We start from the raw sequence: 17,525 nt of genomic DNA, 5'->3' as shown, positions 1-17,525 counted from the left end.
TTTTATGCGTTATTCCAGTTTTGCGCAAATGTGCGCAACTTTGGATGGAAACATAGCTAATGTTTTGACTTTTTAAAATAAATAAATGAAAACTGCTTACTGAAAATTGAAATTCTCGTCTCAGCACATAACTTTGTGACTTTATTTGCTTAGCCCAAGTGTTGACATGCAGGTATTTATTACCTTTCAGATTGAACCCTCTGCACTGAGTCAGTGGATTCCCATGCATAATATCCTGCCTTCTGCTTCTCCTGGAATAACATTTACACAGGATTAATCCAACATATTTTCATATATGCATTCTTTCCTTTCCCTCTTACATTCTCTCACTTTTTATCAACGTTTCTGTCTGAATGTTTGCGTGCTTTTCATTTTCTAAAACACACTCCTTGTCATGAAAGTCAAATTTTAGCTTAATTCCTCACAATTAACATGATTCAGCTGCCACAAGTGCAGTGAAGTGAAATGTCTGTCTTTTCCACTTTATTACTTCGGGAAGAATGTTTTGATGGGTGTTCCTTCCATCAGTATTTTCCCAACTCAACACATCTGACTTCAAGAGAAACTGTTTAGCTAAAGTATCAGATTAGTTTTTACCATGTCCCATTCTGAAACAATCCACAATGTAAATACTCATGAATATGCAATATGTGGGCTGTTCTGTTTGATTGACCGGCTGTATGTGTGCGGTCCGAATGCCAAAGACTGGATGGTTTCTGAAGTGTTGCCACACAGTTGTCAAAATGTTTTTTCTCTGTTGCTGTGTGGTTGCTAGGGTGGTACAAGGTGGTCGCTTACTGGCCCAAGTCAAAAATGCCCACCATCAAATCTTTCTACTGTCAATCTCTAGTCTGTCGTTATGTCTCAGTTTTATATATATATATATATATATATATATATATATATATATATATATATATATATATATATATATATAATATGTATATGTTTTATTGCCTGTCAGGGAAAATTCTTAAGTCATATAATATTGTCTAAATTAATTTTAATATGTAGGGTTAGGGTTTTATTCAAATCCCACAAATAATCTTCGGCCCTGACTGTGTGTCTCTGCATTACAACCAAAGCTGTCCTCATCATTTATTTCTGCCCCACTGCTGCTGCAATTTATGCCACCCTGAGTGTTGTTGTGTGTGTGCCTGTGTACCTCTTGCCAGTGGGGTAGAATCGAGAACAGCTGAGGCCATCCCAGGCGCAGTACGGGTCCCGCGCTAAACAGCAGTCCGCGCAGGCAGAGCCGTACGCGTTGCAGCGGTGCAAGGACACCTGGGACACTCCATGCTCAGAGCTAACATACAGCTGTTGCTGTAACGCAAACAAACCACATATCACAAAAGCTGTTCATTTAACCCACAGGACTGGTGACAAGATAATTACCCAGAATTAAAGCAACCATTTCCCCCACCACAATTTATTACCACCCCCACTTACTATATGTAGCACATAGTCAGAAAGTGCAGCTAGATAGAAGAGTTACTAAATGTTGTTACCTTTTTAGAAGAGATTCTTAGGTTGGTGATAGGAGACTGCTTCTGAAAATCAAAAAGGAATAGTGTCATTGAAGATTTTTTTTTTTTTTTTTTTTTGTCAGGATATTCACTTATAAAAAAAAAAAATACACATTAGAAATTACAATTCATGCATAAAATAAATTTTATCTATATGTAGATACAATATATCTATATACAAATTCCTAAATTTTTTTGAGGTGTTACTGTCCTGAGTTTATAAGAGATGGGGGAAAAAAATGCATTAAATTATATATTTACAATGCCCGGCCAAAAAAAAAAAAAAAGTCGCTGTTTGCATTTTAATACTTAAGAATCTATGAATGGATCATTATTACAATGATTATTATGTTTCTAGCATGTTATATGTTTGGGAACGGTTCTTTTAACCCTAAAAAATGTGTAGCTTTTCATTTCTTAAACAACCATATAAGGCCATATTCCAGGATGACAATGTCAAGATTCACCAGGGTTAAAACTGGGTTAAAAACTGTGAAAGAATTGTTAAGAGAGCATGAAGAATAATTTTCACACATGTATTGGCACATCTGAGTCAAGCCCTTAATTTCATTGAAAGTCTTTGGGATGTGCTAGAGGAGACTTTACAGAGTGCTCACCTCTTGCATTGTCAATACAAGATCTTGACCAAAAAATGATGCACCTCTCGATGGAAATAAATGTTGCGATGTTATTTCCATCAGCGATGTTATTTCCAGTGACTTTTTTTTTTGGCCGGGCAGTGTATATTATTCAAAAATATGCAAAAACTTGATGGTTACACCTTTTGCCAATTGTAGAGTAATTTAATCAAAGATTAAAGGGAGCGTGAAATAAGGTTGTAAGTTCAAAAGGTTTACGCTACGTCCTACGCCTTCCCTATTCAACTTAAAAAAGCGTAACAGACTTGATGTCAGTTATGCTTTTTTCATAAGTTGAATACAGAAGGCAGTCTGGCAGAAGCTAGATATTTTACTTTATAACTTGTTAAATATGAATATTTTTTTACACAAACACATCGCTTCTCTTCAGAAGGCCTTTATTAATCCTTTATTAATGAGTAAATCATGGGTAAAGTGAACTAATCCTTTAATGTGAACGATTCATCTATGCATGATTTATTTAAAAAAATAAAAGATATTTGAGCTCATAATTTCTAATTTAAACATCATAATTTGATCTTCAAATCTTTTTTCTGGTGACATCTGCCAGGCTTTGGACATGTGTGTTGGCAATGTGTGTACACAACCACCCCATAATGATAAAAATCCAACCACTCCTTTTTTTTTAATCCCCATAAATCATAAGCAGTGTCTCAGAACAAGCAGTTTCCAGATCTCTGGCAGTGTGATGTCACATTAGCTGCAGGCCCCGCCCACAAATGTTGACAGACACTTCCATTTTAAAATAGAACCGCCCTGTACGAGTTCACAGCGAGTCCACCATTACTGCACTGACGAGAATGTCTCCCAAGCGTTTTGGGTGTTCTGTAGCTGGATGGATTAATCCACAGAGCTCTCTCCATTTACTCCTGAAATCTGAGCCGCTGAAGACGAGGTGGATTAATTTTGTTTTTGAAGAAAATGCTCCCTCAACTCTACCGAAATTTGTTTATGTCTGTGCGAATCATTTCACACCAGACTGCTTTGTGAAGAATGTCAATACAAAGGGACAATACAAAACATGCAGTCTCCAGAGTGATACTGGATACGGCTGTAATAAAGGTGAGAGCACTTTATTACAGTTCATCGGAGTTGATTTACGGATATAAAGTTTACCAGTTTATTAGGCACCAGCCGAAAAGACATAATGTCTTTATATATTTGTTTACTGTTATTAGTTGTAATGAGTGTTTCTGTGTACTTCGCTGTGTATCTTGATGATAATGCAAGGGAGAGAGAGAGTTTATGGATAATGTTTTAAAGGGCACCTATTATGCAAAATTCACTTTTACATGGTGTTTGACCATAAATGTGTGTTGGCAGTGTGTGAGCAAAACCACCCTAGAATGAGAAAAATCCACCCAGTGGTTTTTTTTACAATCTCAATAATTCATAAGCACTGTCTCAGAACGCCCTGTTCTAAGATTGCTCTCACTGTGACGTAGAATTGCGCTAAGCCCCACCCACGTGGTTTGATTGACAATCTGGTTTTGGCATAGACCCCGCCCTCGGTGATCTGTCAACCATCCTCCATTGTTTCAACGACAGCCGGTAATGTCTCCTAAGAAACATAAGTGTTCTGTTGTGGGATGTAATAATGAACATAGTAGTTTTCACTTACTTCCGACATCAGAGCCACTGAAAACGCAGTGGATGGATTTTATTTACGAAGGAAAGGCGCCACTCAAAATTCCAAAATACGTTTATGTTTGCGCGAATCATTTTTTGACTGACTGTTTTGAGAACGAGGGTCAATTCAAAGCAGGTCTTGCTTCAAAGTTAATCCTCAAGTGTGGATCGTTGCCTACTGTTCGCGATCCAACGTCACCTCCAGAAGAAGTAAGTGTATTTAATGTTTTTTGAGCAAATAACGTTAGTCATTTCAGTCGATGTCAGCCAATTCAATAACAAATGCGTCTAAAGTTGTTGTCGTCGTAGAATGTCTGTGTATATAATTTAAACCTTGTTTGTATAGTGTGTATCCACATGTATATATATATTTTTTAAAGATATTGTATTAAATACTGTGTATGTTTTCTGTATGTTTTCATCCATTCCGGGATGGTCTACCATACATGATGGAGTGACTTGAAGTTGTTTCATCCGTCTTGTAACCTTTGATACAACAAATAGCGTCAGACAGTTTTATGTCACGTATTATTTTTTGCAACAATTACAAATGTAAATAAATTAATACCTGTTCTATCTCCCTGCAGCATATATTTTCTGGTTCTGTAGCCATCTTCTCACATTTGCCACATAAGCACCTGTACGACAAGTAATGTCAACATGACGCAACCGTTCCCTCGCATAAATATAATTTCGTTTGTACTTAGCAAACGTTATCACAGTATTTGTGTTTGTAGTTTAAAAAAATTGTGCGAACGTTATCACAGTGTGTGTGTTTGTGTGTTGCACATCCATAATTGCAAAGGGGACGCGATTAAAACTCTATAAGTACATAAATGTATCAAATAACCATTCAGAGACGTCCTGCTCCATTCTCAATTGTGTTTCTTCTGCCGGAGTCTCTTCATCATCTGGGTCTGATTCCGGTTCAAACATGTACGGCTGAATGCCATACAAAACAGCGGGTCTCTCACTCTCAGCCATTCTGCTTCTACCGACTGTTTATTGCCATAGGTATGCAAGTTACGCCCTCATCCAAAGGCAGGGCGGGGATATGCAGCTCATTTATATTTAAGGTGGTACACACCAAAACAGCTCTTTTTAAAACAGGCCCCAAAAATGACATTTTCAAATGGTTATAATAAATTAACTGTGGGGTATTTTGTGCTGAAACTTCACAAATACATTCTGGGGACACCCAAGACCAATATTACATCTTGTAAAAAGGGGCATAATAGGTGCCCTTTAATGCACACTTGCACTGTGTTTTATTAAGCTCTTACAGTGATTTTCTAGAGTGAAAACAGATGCTTCATATTTTGTGTGAAGTACAATAAACATTATGAATCTCATCGGTAAACTGGCTTGTGCTAATATAGTGGATAAAAACAAGAAGACAATATAAGTTATAACCGTAATTGAACTAAACTATACCTTTTCTATCTCCATGCAGCATATATTTGCAGTTTCTGATATTATAGTGCGTCCTGACTGAATCCTGACAGGGGAGAACAAGCTCCTGAAGCTCCGCCCTCTTAGGCCGAGCGCAGCAGCTCATTTGCATTTAAAGGGCACACACTGAAACGACGCATTTTTGCTCACCCCCAAAAAGGGGCAATTTTAACATGCTATGAAAAATTATCTGTGGGGTATTTTGAGCTAAAACTTCACATACACACTCTGAGGACATCATTTTACATCTTGTAAATGGGGGCATAATAGGTCCCCATTAAACTAGACTTTTAAAAATAGTTTGCTTATCATTAAATTGCCTATTTATCATTGATCCAATAATGAACATCACAGCTTTGAGTTTGTATTTGCAAGTGCAAATCTGTGAGCATGTGTTGAGATGCCAAATTAAACAGTCTAATGAGCTACGTGTGTGGCATTTCATGGTCCATAAATTGATGATCATGATGCCTAAACCTATTTTGACGATTTCAAGCAGATCATAAGAAACCTCACAATGTAACCTTTACCTCACCTCAACCCCAGCCTCTGTTCCCATTAAAATCTCCCCTAGTAAAACATTGAGTTCCAAAAAAAGGCTTTGTGGCACTGCCAACTCCTCTCATGCAGTCTGCCCTCTAGATACTTTGATGTGTTATGTGTGGTGAGAACTCAAACCTTAAACACTTCCAGCTCCTCCAGGATTAGATCCTCATCCAGAGAGCCGTTTGACGGCAGGACCACAACCTTCTGTACCGTGCCTTTATCTGTGAGCAGAATATCAGAACATCAGGAGAGTATATTGGACAGTCTGGAAAGCAAAAACAACCTCAGTAATTTAGTCTGGGTTTGAACTGAGTATGAACTTTCCATTGTTCACAGATTTTCTCTTTGAAAGCTTTTTGTGTGTGTCTGGGTTGGTTTTTGATGTTGTTGAGCATCTGTTCTGAGAAACAGATCTGTAGACTAGACTTCAGAAGAAAATGTGAGTCGTTGCCAAGGTGTCCTGGGTGGTTGCTATGTGATTTCTTACTGGTTCAAGTCAAAAGAGCCCACTCTCTAGTCCCTTGATATGGCCCGTGGCCTTCCTTCAACGTAAAGGGTTTTTGCCATCTGTTGGTGGAAATTATTTATTGGATATCTTCAGCTGTAGAAATGTTTTGAGTGATGAGTTTGCTGTCACTAGCTGCTAATGACCATTAAAGGTCAAGCTCATTCATTCTGTGAGGTCATGATAGGTGTGTATATTTCGCTACAGACGTTCTGAGAGAGGGTCAGTGGGGAATTAAGCTCAAACTCTGGAAATTCCCATTTTAAATGGTCAACATTTCAAGACGAAACCCTGCCAAGGAGCAGCCAGGCCGCTCCGCACAACAATCCTGGCTTTCCATCAGGAATTTTGATAGGCAAATACAAACAGCTGTGATTTTGAATCCTCTCCAAATGTCCCTATCCCCGTTCCCTAGTAACCGAGCCTGTCTGCTGTCGTGTCTCTGATTCTGTTCTCAGATAAACACACAGTCTTTCTTTCATTCTTGCATTCCATCCCAAAAGTTAATATAATGTATTTGTCCTGTGACACAGCAGGACTCTTAATATCCTCCATTTAACTAATGTTGAATAGATGGTAAACAATATGTTTATGTTAAAACGATTAGATTAGAAGGTTTGTGTAGACTCGTTGCCCCCTGGTGGTGGTCGGTGGCACACATATTCATGCCTGAACAATCTGTGATTTGTGGAGTTATATGAATTGTTATAGTATACTACATTTAATTGTAATTTTATCTTTATTTTTATAAACATAAACTGGAAATAAAAGGAAACAGTCTCTGTGTGCATACTATCCATCCTAAATAGTATGTGAGACTGCAATAAGTGTGTCCCAAAGCATAGTATGTTGAAAAGAGTATGCCAGAAGTCCCTAGATGGTCTACTATTTCCGTAAAATTTTCGAAGTGTGGATAACGGCTAATATTGCCCACAAACCATTGTGCTTTGGAGGAGGATTTGTTTCAGAACTACAAACACGAATAAAAAGTGTTAAAAAAAACTACAAACATGGAGGGTGTGTGATCGACGGTAAGGGGAGAGGTTTAAAGGGGTTTGAGTGACTGATAATCAACATTTAACCCAATAAAAAATATTTATTTAATGTTATCCGTGTTAATATTCATCTGCAACAACAATATGGACTTTTATAAAGATTTGATAGGCTATTAGCCTAACTTTTAAATCCAGCATTATACAGCATTATACACATGAGGAGAGTTCTCCGCATGAAAGACCCATGACTGGCAGATCGACGTGCAGCTTAATTTCTCTCCAATTCGGTAGGAAATTAAATCAAAACATGTGGAGGATTTTAACTGTGTGAAGATGATTGACAGGCCAGCTTACAGTGACAGGATGCGTGTAACTATGCGACAGAGTGTCCGTTAAAAGACGCAATTTAAGGACGTGATAGTAAGCTTGTCTACCCTTTTCTACACACTCAAAAGTATGTACTTTTTCATCACAAAAAGAGTACATACTTATACTTTTAGGGCATAGTATAAGTAGGAAAATTGGAACGCAGCATCTAGTTAAAAAAACAAAGAAATAGAAAAACCAAACCCCCTAGGAAGTTTGCTGAGGACCTCTAGTGGGCCCTGTCTCCCTGGTTTAGAGCAACTACTTTATATTTATGTAGTATAGACATTTTGGGGGAGATATAGGGAGAATGCCTCCTAGAATGCCCTTTTAAAAGTAATTGGAAATATAGATAAGTATAAATTTACATGTATATAAAATTTTATTAGGGCTGTCAATTTAACACGTTAATTTGGATTGATTAATTACGGAAAACATAATGCGTTAAAATTATTAATGCTTTTAACACACCCCGCCCCAGCCTAGACCTGTACGTCATCATAAAGCATACAGTTTAGGCCTAGTTAAGAACATGCAAGGACTGACTGCATGAAGCTTATTAGAATGCAGTTAAAATGCCACTAAAGTTCAAGATATGAGAAATTTCTTATGTAATGTTTTTGTCGTATTTATATCATATGAAATAGATTAGCAATATCACACAAGCAAGAGTGCTGTTTTTACCAAATATCTGCATGATTGCAAATGTGATACTGATTTTATACAAGACAAGACGTTAATATAGTGTTACATTTTAGACTAAAATAGTTATAAATACTTCCAAACAAAGTCACTGTAGAACTTTTTTGGATCTCTAAGCAACACATAGCAGTGTTTCATTACTGAATGAATCTGAAGTCTTTAATGAATCGAGTGAGCCAATGATTCAATGACCCATTCATAAAGACGGCCTCATGCTTTGGTCCTGAATGAATCAGCCATTTGAATGAATCGGTTGACTGAATGACTCACCCAAAAATGAAAATTACCCCATGATTTACTCACCCACAAGCCATCCTAGGTGTATATGACTGTCTTCTTTTAGAGAAATACAATCAGAGTTATACTTAAAGGTTTAAATATGGATATTTTTCTTATGCAAACGCATCGATTCGCTACAGAAGGCCTTTTTTAACCCCTGGAGCCGTGTGGAGATCTTTTATGATGGATGGTTGCACTTTTTTGGGCTTCAAAATGTAACCCTCTATTCACTGCCATTATAAAGCTTGGAAGAGCCAGGACATTATTTAATATAACTCTGATTGTATTCTATACACCTAGGATGGCTTGAGGGTGAGTAAACTATGGGGTAATTTTCATTTTTGGGTGAACTATCACTTTAAGACACCTGCTGGCAGTTTTAGTTTCATATTTAGATTAAAAAATTTTAATCACTTGACAGCCCTAAAATTGTAAGGAACATTGCTCTGGTATGGTTGTGTATAATGTAAACTGTTATGGAACAGTGTGGTACAGTATAACAAAGTCAAATGTGTGCTTATTCCATAGTTTAATAAAAGTACAGAATATTTTCAAAGTATAGTAAATAAAGTATAATTTTACTGACAAATCACTTCCAGTCAAACGTTATCAGTCTTTTCCAACTTTTCTGCCTTAGTCTATTGACAAGGTCAACAAGCGGTCAAGCAAAGTTAAGTGTGCCTGGGCTAGTTCCTTCCACAAACATAAGGCATGAGGTAACTGTAGAAATATATTGTGGAACATTTTTATCTATTATTCATCTGGTGGTTTTAATTCTGAGTAGGTAAATGTTCTAGTATTGTCATTTAATTTTCTTGAGATTTGTGGTATGGGGCTTTACCTGTGCCCAGGAATAGAACCTGATAGTGTCCGTCTGCAGCGGTGACCTGGTCCACAGCTATAGAGGTGTATTTGTAATCGGCATGTGTCCGCACTACTAGAGGTTTCCTGCCGACCGGATAAATGGGGTTAAACATGACGGGGTGATTCCTCACGAACGTCACCACATCATCTGGAAACTCTTTAGTACTCTGGATGTGAGGGGTGAATGCGCCACCAGGACACTGACAGGAAGAGGATAAAAATGAGAAGATTAGATTACCATGCTGAAGCTTAAAACTGCTTTATTCAGTGAAGCTTTGTTACATTAATTGGGTCTTTGCGTCAACCAGACTGAAACTAAAATAAATGAGTCTTCGTCTACATGCACTAAATGTTATAAAATTCCCCCCTACATTAGTACCATTTCCAGAGTACTGTTAAAGGGTTAGTTCACCCAAAAATGAAAAATATGTCATTAATTACTCACCCTCATGTCGTTCCACACCTGTAAGACCTTTGTTCATCTTCAGAACACAAATTAAGATATTTTTGATGAAATCCGAAAGTTTATTTATCCCTCATAGACAGTGATTTAACCACCACTTTCAAGTTCCAGAAAGGTACTAAAGACATTGTTAAAATAGTCAACGTAACTGGAGTCTCGGATTTCATCAAAAATATCTCAATTTGTGTTCCGAAGATGAACGAAGATATTACGGGTTTGGAAAGACATGAGGGTGAGTAATTAATGACAGAATTTTCATTTTTTTGGTGAACTAACGCTTTAATTTAAGGTTTTAAAATGTAAAATTTAAGGTTTTTTTTAACATTACACTGAATTATATATATATATATATATATATATATATATATATATATATATATATATATATATATATATATATATATATATATATATATATAATTCTTAAAATCAAATTACCTTCAAATATAAGCCTATAAATCAACTCTACAAATTTCTTGTATAATCTAACTGAAAATAAGATGTTGATTATTATTATTTCTCACCCATAATTATTTGCCTTTTAACTAAACTGTGTAAACCACAAATATTTACTCTGTTTAATGCTGTTATAAACAGAGTGACAGTACCAAGGCCGGACATTAATGTGTGTGACTCACAGTTCCCGGTCGTGGGTAAGGGATCCGGCCCTGGAAAGCCACCCACTGGAAGTTGGGCCCTTCCCTGTGTGCAAACGGTCCGTTGAAGACCGTCAGGATGTCGGCCATGTTGTAAACACAGACAGCAGAACCTCTGAACACAGAGCTGTAAGGAATAACACAAAACACACACATATTTAGCATGGAAGGAAGTCAGACAGTAAAAAGACATTCTTGCACATCCTTCCTGACCGTTTGGATGGAAGGGATGATGTAACGTTTACACTGGAGACTCAGTCCACAGAGTGAGAAAAATGCCGCATAAAGGAAAGGGGACACCACTTTGGTTACACTCTGGGATGAAGTGTGGTTTGGCTGGACATCGTAGATTTTGATCAGACAGTAAGACAAAGAGTTTCTTTGTTTGATTGCAAAACAAAGGGAAAGAGGCGACATATAACGATAAATAACAGAGCAGGGCATGGACAAAGAAGCCGTCGCTGTTTGGATTGGCCTCATTAGGAAAACCACAATGGCTGAATGTGGTTGGAGATTGAGCCACAATTCGGAAACCTTGACCGAAATCTCACCTTATTCAACCACCACGCACATACACACATGCCACTGCTGACACAAGTAAACATACACTCATGGAAACCCACTGTAACAAATGTGATGAAATAACCCATAGGAAATATCACAAATGAGATTTTATATCTGAACTGAAATGAACTGTTTTCTCCTAAACAATGAGATAACAAATGGAGACTTTTGCTCCATTGGCTTTTCAGAGAAAAACAACCCTCAGTAGTCTCACTTGTTTCTTCGCTAGAGCTTCAGAAGACATCGCAACAATATCTCTAACTGTGCGGTACCCCATATTTATCATACAGTGAAATTATCGGTGGTATGCTAGAAAAATAAAATTTCTGTCATTAATTCCTCACCCACATGTCGTTCCACACCCATAATACCTTCGTTCATCTTCAGAACACAAATTAAGATATTTTTCATAAAATCCGATGGTTCAGTGAGGCCTCCATTGCCAGCAATATAATTAACACTTTCAATGCCCAGAAAGCTACTAAAGACGTGTTTAAAACAGTTCATGTGAGTACAGTGCTTCAACTTTAGCTTTACGAATCTTTTGTTTCGAATCAGTGGTTTGGAGCATTTATCAAACTGCCAAAGTCACGTGATTTAGTAAACGAGGCTTTGTTACATCACAAGTGTTTTGAAATTTCAATGGTTCACCACATGACTTTGGCAGTTTGATATGCACTCAGAACCACTGATTCAAAACAAAAGATTCGTAAAGCTTCGAAGCTTCATGAAGCAGTGTTTTGAAATCGCCCATCACTAGATATTGTTAAATAGTCGTTATTTTGTTTTTTGGCGCACAAAAAGTATTCTCGTCGCTTCATAACTTTAAGGATGAACAACTGTAGTCACATGAACAGGTTTAAATATGTCTCTAGTAGCTTTCCGGGCATCAAAAAAGGGAGTGTTCTTGCTGGAATGGAGGCCTCACTGAGCCATTTTATCAAAAATATCTTAATTTGTGTTCCAAAGATGAACAAAGGTATTATGGGTGTGGAACGACATGTGGGTGAGTAATTAATGGTGAACTGGGTTTTTGGGTGAACTAACTCTTTAATAAGGATGTTCTTTTTTTTCTAATTATGAATTATATATTATAGAATAAAGTGTTTAGAATATATACAATCATTTACAAATAATATGTTTGATAATATATGATATGTACTATATTAAAAATGATATGTACTATATAAAAGTATAATATATTGATAAACTCAGTTCAAATTAAATATTAATGTAGTTAAATGTAATAAATAGATTAAATATAATATATGGAATATACAAAGGTAGAATATGGTATATAGAATATAACTGTATTGAATGTATACAAATATACACAAATATGGAGAATATATAGAAAGAATAAAATAAAATGAAATATATGTAATATATGAGTATATATGTATAAGCAAAACTCATACTATTATTTTAAATTAAATGTAGAAAAATATAATACAATATACTATATAGGAAGAATTGAATTTAATGAAATAAATATGATATGTAATATAAATTAATATTTATAAACATAAATATTAGTTTAAATTATTGTTTAATTAAATTATTATAATTAAACCTAAGCTATATTCTAAATTTGTCAACAATTTTCTCATTTGTCTACTTTTATTTGCATATATAAAACAAAACTAAGAACTTCTAAGTATTGTGTGTCAATTCTGAGAGGTTAAATTCACTCATTTAAACTGACTTAGTGACATCATACTTGTCTCTCTCTCTTTCTCTTTCTGTGTGACAGTCCAATTTAAATCATTCAGCGAGACCTCCTCATCATAATGTTAAATTCACCACAGTAAAAAGCTATTGGATGACCCCCTGAACTAACATTAGCTGTATGTTTGTAAAGAAGTGACCTTTCCCTCGCCTCACCACCCTTAGGTGTGATTCCCAGAAACCCCGTCATCCCCTCAGCTCCAACCCCGCCTGACCTATATTTGGCAAATACACACATAAAATCATGCACATGCATATATACACACATTAGTGGCAAGCTCAATATTGTTATTGGCTTTACCTTGTAGAGGTGAAGACTCCAAAGATGAGAAGGCCCTTTGGGTGGTCCGTCTCCAATAAAAACACATTCTCTGGAAGGAGAAAGACAAGCACTCACTCAATAGCTGAACATATGTCCCACAACATTGTTACACGGTTCTAGTTCGGCCTAACAAGAATATAACAGGTGAAACTGTAAATCCGTCATGGGCTTTAAACCTCCAATGTAAACTATTTGTGCTGAGTGTTTTATGATCATAAAAGGATTTTAATGAGGTGAAAAGCTTTACAAATGACCTAGGGTCGTTGTTGAATGCTGACAAACCACTGTTTTATGGTCAATGAATATAGGAAGCTGTTTAACTAGAATGTGAAATTTAAACCATATCTAAATGTGCAATGGGCTTAAAGGCACTCTTTAGTAAAATTTTGATTTATTTATTGTCAAAAAATATATGACGATCAAACATCTAAACAATGAATATAAACAAAGCAAAATACATGTTGCAAAAATGAACCATAAAATAAGTTTATTTTTATTAAAACTAGTGCTGTCAATCAATTAAAAAAATTAACTCGATTAATCGCACATTTTTTTCTGTGATTAATCGCAATTAAAAACACTTAAGTTTTATACGTTTTTAATATATTTTATAATGTAGTAATTTTGAAGTTAATCTCCAAATTAAAAGAACATAAAGAAACAACATAAAGACAGTATATTTTAAATACTTGTTTAATGGCATATTTTTATGAATGAAGGCCCGTATCACTGATACTAATGAATTATACATTCAGCATGAATTATAGCCATTCAACATTATAGTGTTATTGAAAGCTATCATTTTTTAACATTTATTAGGCTTCAAAAATACAACAACTTTTAATTTAAGTGAACTTAGAACAATCCTCACATAAACCCATAATAAATGTCATATTTAGGCTACCTGTGTCTTTCGTACCTGTCTAACAGATATAAACTGTATGATTTATAGCCTAAATTAAATATAGATTAATCATTATTAAAGCTACAAAAGTTCTTTAGTCAAGAGCAGTGAATAATTTTCTCAGTTACCTTTGTTCTTTCATTATCTTCAATGACTTTTGTTGCTGTCCCTTTAAGAGCTGCTGTCACGCCGATCTCACATGCATCAACCCCCGCCTTTTACTTTCGTTTAAGACTTTATTTAACTAATTCAAGGCTGCTCTTATGAGGATACTCGACAAAACGGACATTTTTGGCATTATTGTGTGTTATTGTTCGTTTAAGCGTGACAGAGAACTCGATACTGGCGCGCGTGTTTCTGTGCGTCGTGTGGTGTGCGTAACAGCACGTTCATAGACAGCGCGTTCTCTTTTTCTCTTTTGCCGCACTTAAATGGTTTAAAAGCATTTGCATGCATAGGAGCGTGATCATATTGTAATGCTAACCAACGGATGACAGATAAAACGCGTAATTGCGTTAAATATAATTTCCCACTAGACTTCAAGCAGCTTGGATTCTGTGCCTCTCCAGTCTTCCTTCAGACTCTAGGACCATGATTTCAACATGAAATGCAAAATTTACTTTCATCTGAATAGAGGACTTTCGACCACTGTTCACTGTCCAGTTCTTTTTCTCCTTAGCCCAGGTAAGATGCTTCTGACGTTGTTTCTGTTTCAGAAGTGGCTTGGTAGTCCTTTTCCTGAAGATGTCTGAGTGTGGTGACTCTTGATGCGCTGACTCCGGCTTCATTCTACTCATTGTGAAGCTCTCCCAAGTGTTTGAATCGGCTTTACTTGACAGTATTCTCAAGCTTGTGGTCATCCCTATTGCTTGTGCACCTTTGCCTACCCAATTTCTTCCTTCTAGTCAACTTTGCATTTAATATGCTTTGATACATCACTCTGTAAACAGCCACCACATACAGTAATGACCTTCTGTCACTTACTCTCTTTGTGGAAGGTATCAATGATGCTGTCCCTTTAAGAGCTGCTGTCACGCCGATCTCACATGCATCACCCCCCGCCTTTTACTTTCGTTTAAGACTTTATTTAACTAATTCAAGGCTGCTCTTATGAGGATACTCAACAAAGCTGACATTTTTGGCATTATTGTGTGTTATTGTTCGTTTAAGCGTGACAGAGAACTCGATACTGGCACGTGTTTCTGTGCGTCGTGTGGTGTGCGTAACAGCACGTTCATAGACAGCGCGTTCTCTTTTTCTCTTTTGCCGCGCTTAAATGGTTTAAAAGCATTTGCATGCATAGGAGCGTGATCATATTGTAATGCTAGCCAACGGATGACAGATAAAACGCGTAATTGTGTTAAATATAATTAACACGTTAAACTGGAAAAAATTAATCGGTTAACATTGACAGCACTAATTAAAACAAATTAAATATAAAGGTACACTCTTGACTACAGTCCCCCTGTAGTCAATAATTTTATCAAAACTCATCTTTGATTACCAAAATAATGACATATTATTTTGTCATTTTGACATATTTAAACGTTTTTTTCAGTGAAAAAATCTTCATGCCTTGAAATAGCTTGAATGTAACTATACACACTTGCTTCATTTAATATACACAGATCTATGAATATGCTAATTAGCCCCGCCTCCACTCACTCGCACAAGCTCAGAGATCCATTTGGTCAACTTACTGAGATAAACACTGCACAATGGTATCACTTTTTACAACGTCGGACACATAACGGTAAGTAACATGATTAGCTTTTTGCTTGACCATGTTTTCAAACTGCTAATAATGTGTTGCTAATGTTACACGACTCCCTTGCTTAACAGCGGTTATATTTAATGATATGCTAAAGCCCGCCAGCACTTTGACGTGATTGGTTACAAGGTAGTTTGTGATGTCAGAAACACCAGCGATTTCAAACCAAGTTTTTGAAACTGTCTTTAGATCACTGCAGTTTTAAAGATAAAATACTCAGCAATGGTGTTGACTTATGAATTTGCACATTGTCTTAAAGCATGTTAAAAACACCACATAGACATATGAACAACATTAAAAACTTTATTTTCACCACAGGGGGACTTTAAAAATAAGTTGATGGTTCCATAAAGAATCCATAGAACCTTTCCATTGAACAAAAGGTTCTTAATAGCGGAAAAAGATTATTAAAATGTTCTTTACAATAAGAAAAATGGTTCTTTTAAGAACTGTTAATTGAAAGGTTCTTTGTCGAACCAAAAATTGATCTTTTTTGGATTTGCTCCTTTTTTAACCTTTATTTTTAAGAGTATAGCCTTCAAGACAACAGCCAGGAGACTATAGTGATATATTGTGGATATTGAAGCAATAGTGATATGGTAAAAAAATGTCAAAAATATAAATCATACTAAATTATGTTTTTTGAAAATGTAAAAATACGGAACGTTTTCTGTGAGGGTTAGGGGATAAAATCATTATGTTTATGGAAAGTCCACATAAAACATGGAAATCCAACATGTATGTGTGTGTTTGTAGTCTCACCAAGCTCATCAAAATGGGTCTCGGTACCATCTTCCTCTAGAACCGAACATACCATCCGAGCCTTCAGAAAAGTGGTCCATTTGTTCACCAGACTGCGTTGACCACCAGTGTCATTCTAAATAGAATTTACAATAACATAAAATAAATCGTATTAATACATGTAAATATTATAAAGTTAATAATAATAGCATTTTAAAAAACAAAAAATCAGAGACTTACAGGGCACACTCGAGCCACCATAGTGTGAATGTTCTTAGTGTTTCCACTACTGTCTGTCAGTCTCTCGCGCAGGAAAAAGTAAAGTTTGGCGTCGTTTGGGTCTGAGCCGTCAGGAATCAAGTGGGCATCAATGAACACCGGCTCTAGTCAAAACAGAAGAATAACAACAGCTTAAACACTCAATTTGCTCTACATGAACCACAAAAGAGAAATAAGAAGATTGTACTGTATGATTACTCTCCTAAAAAATCAAACATCTCTGAATGGTGCTAATGCCTGAGTTTATGTGAAATTGAATATAGCTGCTGGCGAACTGAGATTTCTCACACATCCTGACCAACTATGCGCTTCATTGTGTATATTTGGATTGTATCACACAAAAGATAATATGACCCCTCGAGAAAACCATTATGCATGTACAATATGTTTTCACTTTCCTGGTGGAATCATCGAAGACTGTCCTGTCTTCAGCCATTTCCTTTGATGTGTGCAAAGACCGTTTTTGCTGTGTGGTTTGTGTATTATTTTACTGAAATGGCACGGAACGTGGACATGTAATTTAAAACTACGCATAAATAATTGTTTGTAGTTTCAAGTAAAGATTATGAACAAT

General features: G+C 36.2%; 1 protein-coding gene across 1 annotated transcript in view; it reads right to left on the bottom strand.

The window, feature by feature from the left end:
- sema3c (sema domain, immunoglobulin domain (Ig), short basic domain, secreted, (semaphorin) 3C) overlaps positions 1 to 17,525 on the bottom strand; it is a 71,312-nt gene that overhangs the window by 8,933 nt on the left and 44,854 nt on the right. Inside the window, exons 7-15 of the mRNA XM_048155090.1 lie at positions 16,913 to 17,055; positions 16,694 to 16,808; positions 13,236 to 13,305; positions 10,625 to 10,769; positions 9,501 to 9,723; positions 5,945 to 6,033; positions 1,509 to 1,550; positions 1,166 to 1,323; positions 184 to 251 (exon numbers count right to left, since the gene is read on the bottom strand). Of these exons, the coding sequence (XP_048011047.1) occupies positions 184 to 251; positions 1,166 to 1,323; positions 1,509 to 1,550; positions 5,945 to 6,033; positions 9,501 to 9,723; positions 10,625 to 10,769; positions 13,236 to 13,305; positions 16,694 to 16,808; positions 16,913 to 17,055 (1,053 nt within the window). The remainder of the gene's footprint in view (positions 1 to 183; positions 252 to 1,165; positions 1,324 to 1,508; positions 1,551 to 5,944; positions 6,034 to 9,500; positions 9,724 to 10,624; positions 10,770 to 13,235; positions 13,306 to 16,693; positions 16,809 to 16,912; positions 17,056 to 17,525) is intronic.

The sequence above is a fragment of the Megalobrama amblycephala genome, linkage group LG14 (genome assembly GCF_018812025.1).
Source record: "Megalobrama amblycephala isolate DHTTF-2021 linkage group LG14, ASM1881202v1, whole genome shotgun sequence".
Classification (NCBI taxonomy): Eukaryota; Metazoa; Chordata; class Actinopteri; order Cypriniformes; family Xenocyprididae; genus Megalobrama; species Megalobrama amblycephala.
The sequence above is the reverse complement of the archived record's forward strand: the minus strand, read 5'-3'. Positions and strand labels throughout refer to the sequence as shown.